Here is a 21,146-nt window from a genome sequence, read left to right on the forward strand (position 1 = left end):
TTCTTGGGGCAGCACTGGGATCCAGCACGTGGCTGCTCCCGGCTGCTTCAGGAGCTGCCAGAGCCCTTGGCATCCCCAGGGGCATCACACGGGCGCACGCAATGCGCACGTCAGCAGGCACGGGGGAAGGACCCTGGCACAGCTCCGGGACGCGCCCGCACGCCCGGCACCGCTCACGCACGCTCCCTGCCCATGGGGTGCCAGGGCTAGGGCTGCCTCCACGGGCACGGCCCCACCAGGGCGGGCAGGGCATGAGGGGGACGGGGGCAGGATGGGGACGGGGTGCCGGAGGTGCCCTTGTGCGTGGGGTGCCCGGTGGTACCTACCCCGCTTCGCCCCTCTCCCGGTTCCGCAGGCGGCCCCAGCCCTGAGCTCACAATGGGGTTGGTGGGATGGAATGGGGACATGGGGCTGTGCCCCAAGGGGCAGAATGGGGTCACCTCTTGCTTCTCCACGCAAGGCTGGGGCTGCGGAGGAGGTGCTGAGCCCCCCGTAGCCCCCCACCCCACCCCCCACACACACGGGTGGCCACGGCTCCAACACACGACCTAGGCTTTTATTGTGCAGACGGAGGAAAACTCCCGGAGGACAGGTGGTTTTGTTCTTCTTCTTGTTGCTTTTCGTAGGGTTGGCTTTTCTTTTCTTTTCTTTTTTTTTTCTTTTTTTTCTCCTTTGAACAGAATTTCTTTTTACGACAAGCTGTGGAAACAACTACAAATGTTCACCAAAAAAAAAAAATTAAATGAGACCGGAGAATGCGTCCACGCGGTCGGCTGGGCTCTGCCCTGCCCCGGTGCTCCCCGGGGAGCTCCAAACCAGCCCGGGGAGCGGGGTGAGCCGAACCTCCGCCGTGCACGGCCTCGGCAGCACTAGACAGCAAGCAAGCAGGCAGCGAGAGGGGCAGGGATGGGCAGGATGGGGCAGCGGGGTGGGGGGCAGCTCGCGACGTCCGGAGGAAAGTGAGGAGCGGGGAGCAGCCGCTGGGAAGGGCCCTCAGCCGTCGTGGCACAGTCTGGGGAGCTCAGCAGGGCTCGGGTTGACCCCACAGAGCCAGGTGGTCCCGTCACTGCCTTCCCCAGCCCCCTGCCCGCTCCTGGGTTGGGGTGTGCAGGGCCAGCCTCGTGGTTTCTCCTGGTCCGAAGGCTCCTGAGGTCCTGCGGGGCATGGGGACAAGGCTGGGGCTGTGCTTGGGGTCCCTCTCTCCACTCTCGCTGACCCCTGGGAACATCCTTCTTGAGGCGGTGGCCAAGAGCTGGGCTTGCCTTCGCCCCCTTTTTCCTCATTTCAGTAGAGAGAAGGGAGCAGGGAGGCAGGAGGGGACACATGGAGCTCCTCCCTGCGGCATGGGGAGGCTGGAGAAAGAGGGGGGCGCGTGCCACGGGGAAGGACAGGGACCCCCCAGACGTCCCCATGGAGCTCGGGTGGGGGAGTGGCGGTCCCCTGGGGGAGCCCCCTCCCCACCTGGGGGCACGGGGCGCTGGCCAGGCTGTGGCTAGCTCGGAGAGGCTCCGCGGGCCTCCGCTGCGGGTGCTGGCGGCACTTCTCTCGTCACAGCTAAGGACTGGTCCCTGGGGAGGACCAGGGGGGTGCCCGGGCTCGGGCAGCCCCAGGGCACAAGGCGGTGTCTGGGGGCCTCGCTTCCAACCCGGCTGCAACAAAGAGAAACCACCAAGTCACCCCGCTGGCACGTGGCCTCCTCCCCGTCTCCTCCCAGCACCGGGACCCGTCCCCGCGCTCTCCCGTCCCCTCCCTTACCTGCTCGTCTGGCTGTCTTTCCCCAGCTGAGAACAGGCCAAGGAAAAATATATAAAATAAAAAAAAAAAAAAGAAAGAAAAGGGGTGGGAGAAGCAAGCTGAGGCTCTGGTGCCCCAGCAAAACCAGCACAAGGGGAGGGTGTGATGGGAGAAGCGACGCTGCCTAGCGGAGCCACCATGCTTCGGAGCGGGGCGTGCGCGCGCGCGTGCCGGCGGGTCTCAGCACAGGACGGTGGCTAGCGTTAGATATACGGCTACATAGATAACATAGAGAGAGGTTTCGTTTCTTCCAAATCTGCTCTTTCCGAGGGCTGCGCTCTGGCGGGGGAGGCGGGTTGGCTGGGGTGCTCCGTGGGGGGCGCGGGGTGGTTTGTTTTGTTGTTTGTTTTTTTTTTATCCTTTCACAGGGACACGAAGTCCACGGCTTGCAGGAGAGGCAGGGAAAGGAGGAGCAGCAGGAGCCACGAAGTGTTCTGGATCAAGAGGCTGAAGCCGGCGCATTTCTCCAGTTTGTCTGCGAGGATGGGGAACGGGGAGAAAAGAGATGAAACCCCACGGGAGCAGGGGTCGGGGCGGCTGGGACCCCGGCACAGCAATGCAGCGAGCCCAGCCTGCCCCACTGCCCATTCCCACCTTGTGCCCGTGGAGCAGGGAGGCTTTTGGGGATGCAGAGACCCCTGTGCCAGAGAGCAGGGGCGAGGGGGTGGGCAGCAGGACATGGACAGGGCTCAGGGAGCCTTTGGGGACACCACAGGGGCTGGGGATTCTTGGCTGGCCCTGCCAAACCGAGGGGTGGGAGAGAAGGAAGGGGTCTGCCCCTCTCACCTTTGATGACGGTGATGTTCTTTATCTGGTTGCCGGTGTAGTCGTTGGTGGCCTTGAGCTCGCACATGTAGACCCCCTCGTCGCTGGTGGTGAAGCTCTGCAGGTAGAGGCACACCAGGTTCTTGTGCATGGTGACGTTGGCGCGGCTCCGGTAGACGTTTTCGGAGACGCTGATGGTGCTGTGGATGACGTGCTTCCTGTTGTCCTTGGTGATGCTGAACTCGTAGGTCAGCGGGTTGCTGGTTTTGTTCTCGTAGCGGCAGTCCACCCGCAGGCTCTGGCCCAGCAGGCAGGCGCTCAGGTCCTTGATCATCTGGCACTGGGCGGCCTGGAGCACTGGGACAAGGGGTGGGGACGGGGGGGACAGTGAGCAGCGGGGACACCCGAGCAGCCTCCCGGCCCCGTGGGTGCTGCATCCCACCCCACCCGAGAGCCCTACCTGTCAGGATGACAGCGATGCCCACGGTGGGGTTCATCTTTCCGCTGATCAGGTGTCCGTGGGGAGGCTGCCGGCGAGAGATGAGCCTGGGGAGGGGGAGAGAAGCGATCAGCGAGGCCCCCACCATGGCACAGACGATGCTCTGCAGCTGGCTGCACGGGGAAGGGATGAGGATTGAGCACTGCGTGCCCACCAGCATCACCTTCCCGCGTCCTTAGGTGGTGCCAGCCACGCTCTTTTCCCTCCCTGGATCCCCCTCGTGCCCAAACCTTTGTGTTCTGCCCCCAAAATCTCCCTGCCCGAGGGGCGGGCAGCAGAAAGCAGGATGCGCCCCGGTGCCCGCCCGGCACGGTGCCAGGTGAGGGACCCTTCGTGCGGGCGCCAGCCTGGCCCCCCCGCGGGTGAGCTCAGCAGAGATGACTCACTGCGATGCGGTGAGGGAAAGGGGCCAAGAGCCTCCAGGAGGGAGAGGCAGCAGCCGGACAGGGAGCTGAGACGGCCAAAGGATGGCACCGGGTCCCCAGGGACCGAGCGGAGCCCGCCCAGACACGGGGTTGGGAAAGTTTTGGGGTGGGAGCCTCCAGCTATAGGGTCCCTGGCCCTTCGCCCACCCTCCTGAGGGCGAGGGGCTCGTGGATGTGCCGTCCAAACCCCAGCCCTGCCTGCGGTCTGATGCGGCCGAAAGGAATCAATTAAAGGCTTGCAGCCCAACCAAGCAACCGCACGGGGAATCCAGCCGCAGACATGCGGAGAGGAGGGAGGAGGGGGGGGGAGAAGCAGAGCAGAACCCGGGGCTGAAGGACGCGCCGAGCGCCCCGCAGTCGCTCCTCCTGGGTGGGGACTGCGGCCAGCTCCGAGAGGGGGAGCTCAGCTGCCACCCCTTTGGGTCCCCAGGGGGGCCGGGGAGAGCGCAGACCCGCCCCACTGTGCCCCATCACAGCTTGGCTCAGCATCCAGGGAAGAGCTGGGAAGTGCCTGTACCGCAGCCAGCTGGATTTTACTTTTTTTAGCATTTTTTTGGGTCTTTCACATAACATTCAAAGGGGGAAATGCCAAGACCATGTGCTCATTCCATAGCTGTGAAAGACCTCTATATCTGCAACCCCAAACCCAGGCCAAGCAGAAAAATTCCCTTCTGCATGGTCTCGATAACCAAGGGGTCGCAAAGGGGGACAAAGGTGTGACAGAGGAGACCGCGTCCCCTCCAGGACCCTCCGAGCTGGCCCTGGCCCCTCAATTTACCCTTTTCCAGCTCAGATTTGCTCCTCCTTGAGCATCCTGGGACTCTGCCCAGGTTGCAGCCGCAAACGCAGCGCAGATGAGCTCCCCGAGAGGAGGGCTGCCTCCCACCCATGTGCAAAAGCACGCAGATCTTCCAGGTTTAGGGTCTGCGAGCCTTTTGCCCCCCTGTGCCTCCCTCTGCCCCCCAGCAGGAGCTGAGCCAGCTGTGCACGGGGATGGGGCTCACAAGGGCGGTGGCACCGGGGGGGGACACCCCTGTAGGGTCGCAGACAGGGCTCTGGGAATGGTGAGGGTGGGGACACCGGGGGAAAAATGGGGATGCGGGAAACTCTGAGCCCCAAAAACCTGACAGCGAAAGTGGGGCTGCGAGGAGGAGGGCGGGGGGGGGTGCCTGGGCTTGGTGCAGGAGCTGCCGCCCTTGCAGGGATGCGGGTGGGTGCGTGGGTGCGCGCAGGCGTGCCCAAGGAGGAATGCCGCAATCCCGACGGCTTGGGGGGAAAGGAAAAGGAGGGGGGGCCACCAGCATCGCTGCGAAAACCCCAGAGCATCCCCTGCATCGCCCCCCGACCCCCCGAATCTCCCCGACCCCCCCCTGCGTCGCCCCCCAAATCCCTGCAGCGCTGCGCCCAGGGCGCGCACGGGGACCGGCGGTGGGTACCCCCGGGGGGGGCTGCATCCCTCCCGCTTACTGGTGATGCTGGTGGGACTGGTGATGCTGGGGATGCCGGTGCCTACCTGGGGGGCCCCGCTGCCGCCTCCCGGCGCTGCTGCCCGCTGCTGCCCGCGGCTCCCGGCGGGGCTGGGGGCGGTGCGGAGCTCCCCGCAGTTTGGGAAGGGCCGGCCGGGCGGCCCCAGCAAATCAGGGCCGGGCGGCGTCACCGAGGCTCAGCCCCCAGCCCTGCGGTGATTTTTTTTTTGGGGGGAGGGCGCGGGGGGGTCCCTGGTTCTGACAGCCCGGCCTCAAACCTACACCCTCGCCCCCCGCCCCTCAGCATCCCGGCTGCGGGTTGGGGTGCTGGGGGTGAGGGCAGCCCCCCCCCCGGTGGGGGATTTTGGAGGTTAGGAGGTGGGGGGCGCATCCCCATCGCCATGGGAACTGCGTTTGGCAGAAGAGCCGCCGCCCCCCCCTGCAATGTGGGGGTGCTTGGCCTGGGCTGGGGAACAGCAGAGCTCCCCCACCCCAAATATGTAGGAATCGGGGTCCCTGCAGCAGCTCTCCTCCCTGCAGGGGATGCAGTTTGGGCTCTCTATAATGCCCCCAGGCACCCACCCCCCTCGTGTTTTAGCCCCACAGCTGGTGGGGCAAATAAAGACTCATCCCACGCAGCCCCCCATGGATAAGCAGAGCTGCTTCTGCACAGGGAAAATGTCTTTGGACCCAGAAAGCATCCTTGCAAAATGCTTCTGCCCTGCTCTTGGAGGTGACAGCAGCACGAGGGGCTGCTCACCCTGAGTTTTTGGGGTCCGAGACACCCCAGGAAGGAGCAGGGCACGCAGGGTGGCCTGCCCCATCCTCACCTCCTCCCACTCCCCCCTGGCCAGGCTCTGCAAAAAGGGCTGGCAGGGTGAAAGTTGAGATGAAAAGTCATATTCTGCCCCAGCAGAACCTGATCCCAGGTGACATCCGAGTGCTGATTTTTTGCAAGCTGGCTGTGCTGGGGGGGTTTTTGCTCATCCCACAAAACCTTGCCACCAGCTGCTTGGTCACAAAGCAGGCTGCAGGCACACTGCCCCAAAGGGGTCCCAGATTTCCCCAGGTACTGCCAGCAGCAGAGTGGAGACCTGGCTCTGGCTGTTGGGGCAGGGGGGTACTGAAGGGAGCCAGACCAGGGATCTGCACACATGAATGTGATGACCCTGATGAGCTGGGATGCTACAGACCGACGGAGGGGGCTCAGAGGGCTGCTTTTGGAGACACGCAGTTGCTCAGGCACCCTTTGCAAGAGAAATCAGCTCCCTCTAAATCTCTGGCTGGCGGCGGTGCTGTGGAGGCAGGCATGATTGTGCAGTTTCTGGGCAGTGCTGGCAGCAAGCATCCTGCCGAGGTGCTTGCAGAAGGCTCCTTGCAGAGGTTCTCCAGCTGGACGGCCCCTTCGCTGCAGAGAGCAGCCTGGATGCCATCCATAAAGCGGAGAAAATGAGTCCCCCAGTCACACCTAAATGCAGGGGCGCCCTATAGAATAAAGCTAAAGGAATGAATGGGGTGAAGAGGAGAAAATTTAATAACTACAGGCAGAGAGGGAGCAGGAAGAGAGGCAGACAGGCAGAGGCAGCCCAGCAGCGCAGGCAGACACCAGGCATGGAGCAGAGGCACCGAGGAGCACCATGACTCGGGTGTCTGGCGCTGCTGCAGCAATTAAAAACTGGCCTTGCCCCAAAAAATGTCTGGCTGCAGGAGGTGCCCTTCCCGCAGGAAGGTGGGTGCTCAGCCTTCCCCAGGGGAGCAGAAAGCCCCTCTCCCTCCTGGTGAGGAATTATGGTGAGGGATTATGGCACAGCAGCACTCCATGGGGCTGGCGCACACCCTGCCAGCAGGATGAGCTGCCCAAGCAGCAGCCCCCACACGGTAATTAGAGCTGGGGAGTGGAGGGATGGAAGGGTGAGGGGGGGGCATCTGAGAACCAGCACCAGAAAATCTGGCAGCATGGATGGAAAAAAATGACCTCCATGGGACCAGAGCTGGAGAGGGCAGCGAAGGATGAGTGGTTCTTCCCGCAAAACCCAGGCCCTCCCCTCCCCGTCTTTGAGGGACGAAGACAGGGAGGCTGCAGAAGAGCTTTGCCCTTGATTGTAGAGACAGCAGAGCCCCCGGGAGCCCGGTGAAGCCCCGTGGATGTTATATGGAGCACGGCCCAGATACGAAGCCCCTGGGCTTTGCGGTGCCTCTGCACAGAGCAGGGGTGGAGGAGACTGCGCTCCCCCCTCCCTGTGTGCCACAGAAACGGGGCAGGCAGGGCTCCTGCTGCAGCACAGGCTTGGGGACACCACGTTCAGCACCCCCCAGCCACACAACACACCCCAGCACGGGGATGCTGTGCCCCTTCCTGGCACCAGCACCGCCTGCCAGTGTGGTTAACCACACCACCGCCGCCTTGCAAGGCAAAAGAAACTTCATATGGAAGCTGGCTGATCACACACCACCTCCTTCTCCATTTTTAGCACTGCAATGAGAACACGCATACACCAGCATCGTCACCAGGACCTGGGGACCCCTGTTGCAGGAGAGGAAAGCTCCCTGCCACCATCTCCCTGGGCATTCCCCCAGCGGAGCTGTCAAAGGCTGGGATGCGGTGGCACCTGCTCATAAAATATTGGCTATAAAATCAAGCAGCTGCAAGGCTGACTGCAACCAGAATTGCTGCTGGAGACCTGCAGGTCAGGGTCAGCATCACCACCACCATCTGAGGACTCGGTGACTCCTGCACTTCTCACCCAATCCTGCACGTAGCTAATGATTATTGCATAGTGCTGATTATTAACCATTTGGCCTGATCTGCAGAGGGTCAAGGTGACTAAAAATCCTAGATAATAGGAAAGCCATGCTGAGTACTAAGATTTCTGTATAATAAGCTGTACTGATGGCTAGAAACTGTGTAACTGTAACCTATACTGACTGCTAAAGATAGCGGATGATCTAAAATGTGTATGATACCAAAGCTCTGGTTTTAAAGGCTGGTTCTCCCCACACAGCAGCTGGATGGGAGAGCTGCTCGCTGCAGGGCTTACTGGAAGACCTGGCCCCAGGGGAAGGGGGAACATCTCGGGCTGACAAAGCTTTTCGGCTTGGCAGGCAGCTCCGAGCTCCGTCTGCAGATTTGGGTCCCTTACCTGCAGGAAGGTGCCAGGCAGGGAAATGGGCTCAGAGCTTCTGCCCCCATCCCCTGCCCAGCTTTCTCTCCTCTCTGTCCCAAAAGCGATGAATAATGCAAGCTGCAGAACACAGAAATGGCTTCCCTGCACTTTCTCCTCCTACCTGCGGGGCCTTCAGGAGTGGAAACTGCTTACCAGCATTGCTTATTTATGAAGAACCATCAGCCAGGAGGTTAACTCTCACCACGCAGAGAGGCGCAGCCGCTGGAAGCGGCTCCCTGCAGGAATTTGGGTCCCCCGAGCTCCAGACCAGCCGGGAAACTCCTCACCCCGGGAGGAGAAGGATTAAATAAGGACAGGAGGGTTTGTCCAGCTCAGGGGCAGAGCTGGGTTTCTCCCCGAGGCTGGGGGCTGGCAGGAGAGGGGGGAACCCGCACAGAGCTTCCCTTTAGCTGCCAGCCAGCTGCTCCCCGAGCTTGGGGTTGTGTCATCGGCTGCGGCGCTTGCTCAGCTCCCCCATTGTTATCGGGGACAATGGGAGCGTGTACCCGGGCTGAGCCAGGAGATCCCCCTGCTCCCAGGCCCCACACAGCCCCCTGGGGACACTGCAGTGACAGGGGACATCACAGCCCCCCCAGTGCCCCGTGGGATCTCCTCCAAGGCATGCGGCGAGCCCGGCTCTGCCTTCGTCCCTGCAGCCACATCTGGCCCCACAGCCAGACTCCTGCTGCATGTCGTCACTCAGCCATCCCTCCCCGTCCGTAAAAACAATTTATCAGGAGCAGAGGGAGATTTTCAAGCGCTTCCCAGGGAGCTTTTGCCCATTGTTGTCTGTGTCTGGGACTGGAAGGCCTCGTAGCAGCACTTGGAGGCTTGTTCCTCTCCCCATCCCTTCTGCAGCCTCCTCCAGGGGCAGGAACTGGGTCACTTTGTGTCTGTGTGCACAGGCATCAACACAGAAAAACATCCTGAAGAAATGGCCTTTTTTTTTTTTCCATCCAGTCCAGCTGTGATTTGAAATACAGGTCTAGGAGATGAATTACCACTGCAGTCAGCAAAGTGAGAGTCACTGAGCTACTGTAAACAAGAACCCAAGGCCATGGGTAAAAAAATCAAAGAAAAAAAAATTTGTTGGTAGCAGTGGAGGAGTTCCAGGTACCCACTGGGAAGTGATGCTGGTGCAGGTGCTCTTCAATGTACTCCCTGAAGTCCTACAATAAGCACCAAGGAGGCAGCTCCGAGGCCCTCCAGCAAACACGATCCCACTCACTTCATTTATGTTGCAGCCCAGAAGATCATTTCCAACAGCAGCACAACATCAAGAGCCTGAAAACACTGCTGGCTGCAGCTACACCACCCTCCTGCCACTCCAGGCAGCACAAACCTCTTGCCCCACAGCACACCAGCTCCCCTGGAGACCTCCCCAGGCCTCTCTGCACCCCTGGGACACCAAGGACAGGTCTCTGGAGCCGTATTACCAACAGCAAGCAGCTTTGGAGGAAGTTCAGTTAGAGATTTAGAACAAACCCATTCATACAAAGCTGTTAGTAACCCTAAACTCAGAAAATTAACTCCAAGATGAACCTGGAATTCTTCAAAAAACATCAGTAAACCATATTCTCTGTTGTCAAATCTGAGCATCTGCATTGAGGTCACCCATAAGGTGACATCAAAATCTTAACTTGAAAAAAAATCACCCAACCACCACCACTTACCTAGGAAGATGAACCTTAAAGACAGTTCTCATCTGCATGCTGAAAAGGCCAACTCCCCACCACAATCTCATTGCCTTTCCGAGCTGTTGCTGCTTTACGTGACACGTGGGTAATTGAACAAGCTGAGGCACTCGTTCCTAGCACTTTTCTGAAGTTTGGCCAAGCAGCACGACACGCAAGGAGAAACAGACCAGCGCCCTTCTTGCTCTGAGGACTTCATCTGGAGCAGCAGCACAGCTGGCAGTCACTGCCTGCTCAGTAACCACAAGCACCAAAACAGCTGGAAATGAGGACATCCAAGGCAGGACCCCATGGAGAAGGGAACCAGATTCTGAACTAGATGGGACTAGAATTGAACTAGACCCATGGGCAGGGCAGGCAGCGCTGTCCTCGCTGCAGGAGCTGCTCCTGGCACAATCCCACCTCAGCATCACGAGAGATGTCAGTTTACTCATTTAACTGACAGCAAAACACTTTGCCAGGAGTTTCCCATCAGAGCTGTCATTCTCAAAAAAAACCCTAGTTTTTTTTTTTTTTTTTCCCCAAATCCTTCCTATTTTCCAGGGCTGGGCAGGGACAGCAGATGCTGGGGCAAACTTTGCTGCTCTTTTCAGAGGCTGCTCTCTGGTGCTGACAGCTGACAAACAGAGCAGCCACTCGCTGTACAGCTCCGTGCCATTACTGGAAATAAACAAGTAAAGGTAATACACAAAGATTAAATCTGCAATTTCTTAAAAGCCTTTATTGGGAGAAGTAAATGCTCCCAAATATTTGTTTACCAGAAGCAATCTCTCCACGGAGCTTCAGCTACTTAGCTGATCATGTTCAGAGTCAGAAGCTCCTTGCCACTTGGCGCAGCATTTATTCCTAATGGAGTTTGGGATCCTGCCAGTTAGCACTTGATTACAATTAACTTACTCCACTCTTTTAAGATAATTTAATTGGTTTATTAATCTGTGTATTGCTCCTAACAGCTTAACAATTTACTCCACGCTATATGCACAGCTTTGTATTGGTGTGTAACCAAACCTCCTGGGAAGGGGCTGTGGCACTGCCATTGCCACTGTCCCTCACTCACCTTCCTAAGGTTCATCCAAGCTCTTCTCAAAGAGCTGATTCGGCCCCAAAAATGCTGCTGTGCCACCCCAAGGATGCACAACCCCACAGACACCCCATCACTTCGCTGCCTGCTGACCTGTGCCAGTATTTTGGCAGGTAGAGGCTCTCAGAGCCATTTACAAATCAGCATCGGATCAAACGCAAGCTCCCAGGTGTAACACCACATCACCCGTGGAGCACTTTAAAATCAAGGGTCCCATTTTCTGTGCAAATCCTCTGCTACAGCTGGTGCAGGAGCTCCCTCTCCTCCCAGTCCCAGGCCAGGCAGGGAGCAGAGGACACCAGGACACCTGCCGGCTGTCACAGAGCTCCACCCCACGGTGACAACACCAAATCATGCCATCAAACATACGATTTTTTTTTTTTCTCTGAACTAACAGCTTTTGAGATGAACCCACCCCAAACATCACCCCTGCTCCCTCTAAGTTACCTCAGCTTTTCCCACCGAGGATGTAACCTCTCCCCTCCTCTAGCTTACCTCTATTTTCCTCATTTTAAAAAAGTTTGTCCTTTAAATTACCTCAGCTCTTCCTTACAGCATGTCACCTCTGCCATCACTACCTCAGAGCTCCCCTCCATAACATTCACTCTGCACCCTATATATTACCCCAGATTCCTCCCCCCCCAAGCACAAATTTCACCTTTATTCCCTCTAAATTAGCCTTTCACCTCTACCAACCTCACCTTGCCTCATCTCATTTACCTCACACTTTCCCTCAAAACCCCAAAAAAAACAGAATCTCCCCCAAATTAACCGCTGGTGTGCCCCCAATCCTCCCCCCTGCCATGGGGCCATGCTGCACCCAAGGGTAACTGAACCCCCCCCAAGCCCACAGGGTGGCAGTGCCACTGCTTTATCCACCCTTGGGGGATGGAGGCACCCCATCCCACCCTACTGGGAGCCCCATGGGGCAAAGTGGGGCCCCACAGTCCCCCCCGGGCACCCCAAGGCCTCCCACACACCCTCAGGGCCCAGCTTGAGACCAGAGGTCCAGGCCTCTCCTTTAATTCCCCTCCTGACAAAAAAAACAAGCATTATCTGCTCCGAAGCGATTTCCCCGAGTTTTAAACCACCCATGCCCACTTCAGATGATTTTGACGTAAAAGCCTCCGCTTTAATCTTTTCCACATTTGTGCCGCTGCTTTCCCAGAACAAACGCTTCCACAGCGCGATCCCCCTGCCAGGAACGGCTCCAAAGGGAGCGTGCTGCTTCGTGCAGGAACGAGTGGCTGGAAATAACCATGAAAGTTAAGGAAATAAGACTGTTCCCTATGCATTTTTGGGCCTTTAAAAAAAATATTTTAGGCTTTTTTTTTTTTTAATTTCTCTGATCCTTCCACCTGTACAGAGGTTCTCAATGGAAAATACCCATTTTCCTGCTAAAGAAGCCCTTGACCAATTACAACCTTATAAATAACCCTCCCAGGGATGTGACCTGCTACCACAACCATTTTAAGGGCAGGGGACAGCCACCAGAGCTGAACCCCACCAACCTCCAGCCCACACAGGCACCAGGACTTTGGAGACCACTGCGTGCAACACCCTGGGCTCATTCAGACAGAAGGGGAAAAAATGTACACAATGAGACCATACCTTGAATATTGGTGGCATTTGGGTTCCTGCTATTCTATCACATCCTTCTGGGCACAAAAGGGAGGAAAAAGGATCACACTGAGGCTGTGAAAAGGGGAGGATCAATGGTAGGCAGGGGGCAGGACGTCCATGCAGCTGTAGGGTGAGGTGCTCAGATGCCTGGAGCTCTCAATCACAGGGACTGAAAACTCAGGTTTACAATGCCAATGAGCTTAAAAATGAACTCCAGACAAGGCTAAACAGGACCTCCCGAGCTCACTCAGGAATCTTCCTGCACTAAACCACGGCATTTTGAGTTGAGCTGATGTTGGGGGGGCTGCAATCACGCACCCAGACCGTGGTGCCTGCTGCCTGGCTGGAGATGCTGAACCCACACCAGCCCATTCTGCTGATTCAGGTGCACTCCAGTATTTTAGCTTAAAAGGAAGAAGCTTCACCCCAGCAGGTTACACCAGTTTGGCTATCATCTCTTCTCCTGCAGCTGACACAGCCAGCACAAACAGCATCACGCTTGCCAGCAGACGGGAGGAACATCTCATGGTGTGCTGCTCTGTGCCGCCAGCACCGCTCAGCAGTGCTCTTTCCGGGCTTTTATTACATTATTACATTGCTATTGCATTACGTTTTATTACATTACTTGCTGGACACACCATGTCTGCGTCTCCCCAGCCTTCACCAGCTCCCCCACAGGTTTTTGGAGATAGGAAGAAGCAAGGGGACTCTGCAGCTCCCTGCAGGACCACCGAGCCCCACCAGCACTGCAGCTAGGAGCTGAGAGCTAGAGAACTTGAACAAACACCCTTCCTACCCTGGGTCACTAGAAAATTAAAATACAGCCTTATTTATAAGCTCCTAACCCCAAAACAGACATTAAGACTCTCACCACTTAAAACATTTAGCCCCAGCCAAGCACCTGCTGCCCTCTGAAGCTGTAATCCTGAAGACAGCAGGGACCCTTACAGCACCTCTCAGCTCCCTGCACCAGGCTGCAGCACAAGCAGAAACCTCCCCATAGTTCCTGGGAAGCTTTTTATAGGGACGCAGATCCTTCCTGGGGCCAGGAACAATCATGGGCAGCACCTGGGGGGCAACTAACAGAGCACAGGTGCAGCCCAGCCTGGTTTCTTGAGCAAACCCATTAACTCTCACATTTTTTTCCTGTCCTGGAGCTGTATTCTGAGCAAAGTATTTTAGACCCTTTACATGGAAAAGCCTTGTTACTGTAAAGTGCATAAACAGAAAGTCATTGCTGTTTTGTAGTGGTCTCCCTGGTGCTTTTTGAAAAGATGACTTAGAAAGAAAGCCCATTTTTCTGCCCTTCCTGTGCAAAGAAAAACATGGGGAGAAAAAAAAATAAAAAATGCGTACTCTTTCTTCTCCTTACACCAGGATTTGTACTTTTCATTGCTTTGAAATTCCTGGATACAAAGTACTGGCCAGTCTGATTGCCAAAATATTCTCCTTCATCACTAAAACTGAGTCTTCTGAAATATCCCGTGTCCTGAAATAATCTTATAAATCATGAGATTATATGAAAAATCCAAGAAATTGCTATTTAAGTTCATATGCTGGCTTAGAAACCTTTTAAACAAGCATATTTCTCGGATTTTTGTTGCAAGGATCACATCAATCATGACAGGTTCTTTACTATGCAAGCAGCTGAGGGTGTTCGTAATGAGCCAGTCAAAACATAACGTGCCATTTTTCCACAGAATAGGTTTTTTCAATGTTATGAATCTCTGTTTTGAATAGAGTCAGATTTCAGTCAAAAAGAGTGCTGGGCAAGAGATTCTGACAGTGATGTTTAGCAGCATGACCCTGGCTAGGGGAAGTAGCAGAGAAAACATATTCCTTAAAATACATGTCAGTGGAATCCGTGGCTGTCACCCAGGGGAAATATGTTTGGTATTTTATTCCTAAGGTTCCTTTTCTTGCTTGCTATTTCTTAACTTGAAGTACTTCTAGGTATTTCAGCAAGCTACTGGCATCCAAAGGGAAAAGGGAAGGTTCTGTTGGTGGAAATTGGAGGCAGAGGCAGGTGAAATGATAAAGGTAGGGCAGGAACTGGATGAAAAATACACACTGTCAGAAGAAAGCACTGCAGCTATAATCACGCACAACACAGACACAGGTGAAAGCTCTGCTTACAAACATACACTTAACAAAAAGGGGATTTATTAAGCGTCACAAAGTAATCGGCTGTTTACGACAACAGCAGTAAATAAATCATAGAATCATAGAATATCCTGAGTTGGAAGGAGTTCTCCTTTTTCCATTCACATATCTAAAAAAACCCTTTCTATTTTCTCTCACAGACACAGCCAGCTTCAACTCTAGGTGTGCTTTAGCCACACGAATTTTCTCCCTACAAACACGAACAGCATCCCTGTATTCTTTCCATGACACTCGGCCCTCCTTCCAGTAGCAAAACACTCTCTGTTTCCGCCTAATCTCCATCAGAATGTTCCCGGTCAGCCACGCCGTCCTCCTGCCGCGCCTGCCTGACTTGCGATATTTAGGAATTGCCTGATCTTGTGCTTCTAGGAGGCATCGCTTAAAGAATGACCAGCACTGGTGGACATCGAGGCCTTCAAGAGCAGTTTCCCAGGGGACCTTGCTGACTAGTTCCCTGAGCAGCCTGAAGTCCGCTTTCCCCATATCTAGGGATGAGGTTTTGGTGGCACTTTTCCTTCTGTCACCGTAAATTTTGAACTCAACCACTTCATGGTCGCTATGACCGAGGCGGCCACCAATCACCACATCTCCCACCAGACCCTCTCTGTTTTCTAGCAACAGGTCTAGGAGGGCACCTTTCCTAGTTGGCTCTGTTAGCACCTGCACCAAGAAGTTATCGTCTAGGTGCTTCATGAACCTCCTGGACTGCTCGTGTCAGCCGTGTGGCACTCCCAGTTAACGTCTGGCAAGTTGAAGTCCCCCATAAGGACAAGGGGAGTTAATCTCGAGGCCTCTCTTAGTTCTGTAAAGAATAATTTATCGGCACTATCATCTTCTGCAGAACAGGAGACGCCTGTGCTGGGGCAGGTTACAAGCACCGAAGGGAGAGGCAGCTGCAGCAGAGCGGCGATGGGCCCCCCGCTTGCCCTGCCCGCACTAACCGCCGCGCTAACCAAACCAAGCCACATCCTCTTTTAATGTATCAGTTCCTCCCTGTGCTGGGAGACCAGGGCAACGTTGCTGAAAATACATTATAAATAATCACAAAAAGTTCCATTCACACAAAGCAAAGTGGTGTAAATATAAATTAAGTGTGAAGTCCCTGTTTATCCTCCTCCTACAAAGCACCGACTTGGATGCAGAGCCTGTTTTCCTCCCTTCCCCTTTTACCACACTAATGGCTTTTGCAGCGGAGAAGCCTGAGGAAATTCACAACGAAACAAGCTGAAAGAAGTCAGGAAGAGTTTTAATAGGGGAAGGGGAAGAGAAGAGCTCCTTGCCCTGTGCAGGTGTGTTTGGGCTCAGCCTCCCTGCATGCATTTCATGGCTTTCCAGGGCAGGGTGACCTGGGATGGTAAGAGAGGAGTAGTGCTGCTGGGCATCTTTCCCTAGAGCATTTTAGGGAGGCCAAGGTGCTACAGCTCTCCCAGTAGTCAAGCTCTATGGTGCAAGGTCAGCTTGTGTGGGAAGCAGCCCCCTGTAGCATCATTATTTGCAGCCCTTGTGCTCCGTGCGGTGAGCAGCAGGCAGCAGCCATCCCGCCTGGCAGCACCAGAGGGTAGCATTGCCTTTCGCTTGGGGACCTGGCACTGCTTTTTGCACTGCTGTCAGCCTCACTGGGCTTGGAACAGGCTGGGTCCTCGGGTCCTGTGGTGGCCTGGTCTCCTGGGACTGGTCTTTGTGTGGTGGCCTGGTCTCCTGGGTTGTATAAAGCAGCATTCCTATATTTGCCTTATGGGATGCAGTTTGTTTTATTTGCTGTCCCTAGCAAGGCTGCTGGCATCCGACTGCTAGCTCTCCTGGATCGTCTTTCCAAGTCCAACTTGCCCTTTTCCTGCAGGTATGGACCTGGCTGGGGAGGAGCAGGACCCTGCCCTGGCTGTAGCCCTCCGAGCTGTGTGGTGTGCCCTGCCTGGCCAAGCCACTTGTTCCTCTAAAAGCTTTTCAAGCCTCTTGTTAAACACGACCACTTCTGCTCTCAGTTGCCTAAAGGTGTTTTCCCGTCTCCCTTCTACCCCAGCTCCTTGGCACCGTTTACAACTCAGAAATAACTGCAAGCAGTGGAAAGTTTCCTTGTTTGCAAAATAAAGAAAATAGCACTTCCCCGCCTGGGGTGCGTGGGGACCTCGCCTGCCTTGTTTCATCCTGGAGTTCTTCTGAGCAGGTTATAAAGCCTCGCACTGCAAGCTCTGTGATGTTGACAGACCTTTCGGTGCAGCTGCTGTAATACCAACACTCTGCCAGCTGAAACACCATGCATCTCCTGGGATGGGATCAGGAGCAGGGATGCCAATTTTCAGCTTCTGGCAGGCTTGTGTGTACTTCACGGAAACCTTTATCTTGCTAAGGATGCCAAGACCTTTCCGTATCTCTGTGCTGAGAGGGGTGAGAATTCAACATGAGTAAGCAAAACAATTCCAGTCCTGCCAAAACTCCTGTGCTGCTCCCAGCCTCTGGTTACCCACAGCAAGCACTGCTGTGCTATGGGGTAGCGACAGCCACCTGCTGCATGGTTTTCTACCCAAACAGAGCTTGGGATCCTGCTGTGTTGGGCACACCATTTCCCATGCAGTTTGGGATGTAGAGGTCCACCTGCAGCTACCTGCCTGGAGCGGGGTCAGGGCAATGTGGGAATATCACAGGTTTTGGAGGTCGCAGAGCAACACAGGCCAGTGACTTGGGGGCCAAACCCTACAGGGTCTGCAACGTCAGCTCAGCTCTAGGTAGGGGCAAAAACCTAAAACTTTTGTGGGGTGGGGCAAGGAGGAGCTGACTTTTCTCTAGAGGGTTGTTTTGGGATGGTGAGGGCTCTCTGTTCCCCGTGCCCCCTGCCTGGCATGCTTTCTTCTGCAGCCTTTGGTTCTTCCTTATCGTAAATCCTGTAGGATTTAACTTCTAGCTACTGATCCTTTTGACAGTAATGGACCATTAACTAACTAGACATAAAATTGAAAGTGTAAATCCCTCTCCCTTGGGGAATGAGAAAGCAGGTTTAGGATGCAGGCCATGAAATACAAGAGTTCATTGTAATCACAAACGAGGCCAGATTAACTCTGCCTGCCCAGCATCCCCAGATCCGTGCCAGCTGATGAAGAAGAAAGCAAAAGCTGAGGCTAGTGTTGCAGAATCATTTGCATCTGCCAGGGAAAAGCCTCCAGCCTTAATGTCTGAGCTGATTTATCCCATTGTCAGGGTCTTCCCTGTGAGACAGCGAGGGATGCTGAGGAATTTTCCCCAGAGCCTGGTGCTGCCTCTGATCCCAGGCTTGGTGTATCTCCCTTTTTGGGACAGAGAGGGAAGGGAAGAGCTGATGAGCATTTCTCATATCAAGAGGGGAAAGCACAAAGTGCTTTTGCCCCTGCTCCCACCCAGCTAAGGATGAGAGGCCCCATTGCCAGCACTTCCCCTGGGGTCCCTGTAACGTGCCAGGGCTCCGCTGTGCCTCTGGCAGGGAGTTTGCTGCTGACTCTTCTCTAGACCTTGAGAGCAGTGCCCACTGATTACAAAAAAATTAATTACCTTCCTCTTGCCGGACTGACTTTCAAGGTCTCGCAGGCCCTTAATCAAGCATCTTCCTTAAAAGAGGTTTTGATTGAATTGCTGGAAGGCTTCATTAGAGCCCGGATCGCCAGGTCAGAGGGGGAAGAGTCCAGAGACCTGGCTGGGCTCTGCTTGTGCTGCAAACTTACCTCGGGAATAAGTGACTGAGTCAGAGAAAAGAGGGGGAAACAGGTTAAAAAGTGGCCTAGCTACCCAAAAATTAAATGCCTTCAGCTGGTGCTTGAGGGTTGGTTGCATGGGACTTGTTTGTAGGCACACGGAGGGCTGTTCCCGAGGATTTGCCACCTCCTGCAAAGCACCACAAAGCAGCTCTGGTGATGGCTGCACGCTGTGGGTGTCCCCAAAAAGTGAGGTAACCGGTGGCTGCTGGTCCCTGCACGCTCTCCTCCCCTGCAAGCCCTGGCCACGCTCCTGCAGCCGAGCTGCGTGCCGCTGTCCGTGCCATTCCTCGTGCCAGCAGCACAAGAGCAACTGGGAAAAGTGTCTGGAATTTATCACCCGTGGCAGGAGCTTTTGTCTGCAATGAAAAACATTTCCCCCCCTCCCCTCTTCTAGTGCTTTCCCCCTTCCCTCCTCTCATTGTTATTATTATTATTAAGAAGCTTAATGCCATATGTCTTGCTGTTTCATAAATAACCCCTGTAATCAAGCAGTGCTGGGTAAATGGGCAGTCCAGCTTGTGCAATTTGTTTGACAAAATGAATCCAGAAGAATATGAGTCTGTGGAGGAAAGACAAATAGAGCAGCTTGGATAAATGTGTTAACCAAGAGAAAAATGGCTTGGCAGAGTGGTCGATGCTATATTTATCCATGCAAATGGAGTCCGGGGCTAATTTATTAAAAATAGAGCACAGAGCTCACCAGAACGGTCGGCGTCTCCTAGGAGGGGTGGTGAAAAATGTGGTGTAAATGGGGCTGGGGCTGGAGATGTCTGGCTGTACCCCGGGGAGGTGGGCAGTGGGGTTTTTTTGGGGACTGATGGACACAGCAGGGCTGGCCTGCAGGTTTCTGCTGTCTGTTGGCAGCGCACGTAGCCCTGGATTGCTCTAGCATACCTGGAGACAGTGCTGTGAGGAGCCGACAAAGGAAAAAAAAAATAAAGAAAAAATTAAAAAATCACAAAATCAATGTGTTCAGCGGGTGCTTGTTGACTCTTTGATCTTCTGGCGGTTCTTTTTTTTTTTTTTTCATGCCTTTCCTCTGAATCTCTGAAAGTGGATATTAGATTTTTGTCCAGCATCGGGCCTTTCCTGGCCTTGCTGGTGCATTTTAATTCCTTACTGGGAAAACTGGGCTCCCGACTCCCTGTGCTGGGATTCTTGAGACGTACGAAGGTCCGAGGGGACCCTCATTCCCTGCAGCTGTGAGGTTTGGATGTTTTCTGCAACGAGGAGCACCTTGGGCTGCTTTTTGCTTCCTTCCCAGGCAATTTTTCCATGTCCCCTGGGCAGGAGGAGTCCCCGGGCGCACCCTGCGTCTCCTGCGCGCAGCGGTGCTGCTGCCGCACGGCGATGGCCATTGCAAAAACCAGCAGGGGCAGGAAAAGCCGGGGTCCTGCCCCTTCTGCGGAGCTGCCTGCCCTCTCTCCGGCCTGCAATCCTCAGCCTGGGAGGTGCTGCAGGAGGAGAGAAATCCCAGCCCAAACCCTTCCCTCCGCCACCAGGCGGCACCGCGGCTCTGCCGGCGCCGGGGCTGGGAGCCGCTCCCTGCAGCTCCCTCTTGCAGGCTTCTCCCTCGGCCGTGTCACCTGGAAAGCCGACTTTTTAATGAAAAAAACCACTGTGTTTTTTATGTGGGGTGTGCGTGAGGATGTGTTCCTGCCTCCTTGCCTCCTTCCTGCCCTCTGAGCACCAGCGCTGCCTTCGCTCTGATGCAGCCAGCTCGAAGGGGAGCCACTGGGTTGATGTGCCCAGGGATGCTGGGCAGAAAAAGCCGAGGATCTGGCTCCTGCAAGCTTTGTAAGCTGTGCCAGAGGGAGAAGAGGCATTGCTGCAGTGTGGGCAGCTCGGTGCCCGGCTGTGTGCCCACTGGTGTGATAGCAGAGGAGTCGCCTCTTGCTCCTGCTCCCTTGGAGGTTGGCTCCCCACCCTCCAGGTCCCTCTCCCCGGCCCTGGTGTGTATGAGTATTCTTTTTTTTTTTTTTTTTTTAAGTGGCGAGCTGAATATTTTAAACAAACACTGCTTAACATCTATAATTTATGGGCAAGGCTTCAGAGGAGGAGATCAGTCGCTGCGTGGTGCCGAGGGTGGCTCTCCGTCTGCAGCAGCCTCCCTCCGCTGCTGTTTGCAGTCACCTGGCGAGGCGGAAGGGATGAGCCTGGGGCAGCACCCAGAAAATTCCCAGCTTGGAAGGAAGAGAAGCCTCCTGTCTGTCTCCTCGGGCTGGCAGGAGCATCTCTGAGCCCTCTTCCAAGCACCTGCCCCAGGGAGCTGCACCAGGACCAGGGTTTGAGCTCAAAGGCACTGCTGGCCAGGGCAGATGCAGTGCTGGTCCCTGTCCCCTCTGAGCCCCAGCTTGTTCCCCAAGCTGCACGTGGGAGGGTCCTGGGCTTGTTCTTTAATGGGAGTGGAGAGACTTTGGCTTCAATTAATTAATTTGCTGCTCTTCCCCATTTTCAGGACCATCTTTTATTCATGGCCAAGTGGCGCAGACGCCGCTGCTTCTGCCTTCTCAGGATGCTGGCATTAATATTTCATCCTGGAGCCTGCTCGTGCTGAAGAGAGCTCGTGTCCCACGTACCTGCCTCTTCCCATTGATCTCGTGCTCCCCTCCTCCAGCCCCATGCTGCCTGTCCCTGTCACTTTGCCACCTTACGGCCTCTCCCCAGCTCATGTTCCCAATTAAATGTGGTGGGTTCAGTCTCGGGGCAGAGGGTGCCCTGGCTGCTGAAGCAATAAGGGGTCCTGGGAG

General features: G+C 55.4%; 1 protein-coding gene and 2 long non-coding RNA genes across 3 annotated transcripts; all 3 read right to left on the bottom strand.

The window, feature by feature from the left end:
* Positions 1-535: 535 nt before the first annotated feature.
* Positions 536-5,150, bottom strand: THY1 (Thy-1 cell surface antigen). Its single transcript, XM_038167558.2, has 5 exons — positions 4,997-5,150; positions 3,020-3,105; positions 2,581-2,916; positions 1,756-2,269; positions 536-1,649 (listed from the first exon to the last, which is right to left on the bottom strand). The coding sequence occupies exons 2-4, from the start codon at positions 3,054-3,056 to the stop codon at positions 2,157-2,159; spliced, it is 486 nt and encodes a 161-aa protein (XP_038023486.1). The 5' UTR covers positions 3,057-3,105; positions 4,997-5,150; the 3' UTR covers positions 536-1,649; positions 1,756-2,156.
* Positions 5,151-5,857: 707 nt separating this feature from the next.
* On the bottom strand, positions 5,858-11,613 carry LOC139999442 (uncharacterized). Its single transcript, XR_011804960.1, has 2 exons — positions 8,267-11,613; positions 5,858-6,447 (listed from the first exon to the last, which is right to left on the bottom strand). It is a non-coding gene; the product is annotated as an uncharacterized lncRNA (long non-coding RNA).
* A 382-nt stretch (positions 11,614-11,995) lies between these two features.
* Positions 11,996-13,492, bottom strand: LOC106019725 (uncharacterized). The gene is made up of 3 exons (XR_011804943.1): positions 13,383-13,492; positions 12,500-12,546; positions 11,996-12,135 (listed from the first exon to the last, which is right to left on the bottom strand). It is a non-coding gene; the product is annotated as an uncharacterized lncRNA (long non-coding RNA).
* Between the last annotated feature and the right edge of the window lie 7,654 nt (positions 13,493-21,146).

Source organism: Anas platyrhynchos, chromosome 25 (genome assembly GCF_047663525.1).
Source record: "Anas platyrhynchos isolate ZD024472 breed Pekin duck chromosome 25, IASCAAS_PekinDuck_T2T, whole genome shotgun sequence".
In the NCBI taxonomy this organism is placed as follows: Eukaryota; Metazoa; Chordata; class Aves; order Anseriformes; family Anatidae; genus Anas; species Anas platyrhynchos.

Excerpts from the sequence above, each read along its gene's own strand:
- THY1 (XM_038167558.2), bottom strand. The coding sequence starts at position 3,056 with ATGAACCCCACCGTGGGCATCGCTGTCATCCTGACAG. Across the intron at positions 2,917-3,019 it reads CATCGCTGTCATCCTGACAG|TGCTCCAGGCCGCCCAGTGC; the intron begins GTAGGGCTCTCG and ends CCCTTGTCCCAG. Across the intron at positions 2,270-2,580 it reads GAACATCACCGTCATCAAAG|ACAAACTGGAGAAATGCGCC; the intron begins GTGAGAGGGGCA and ends CCATCCTCGCAG.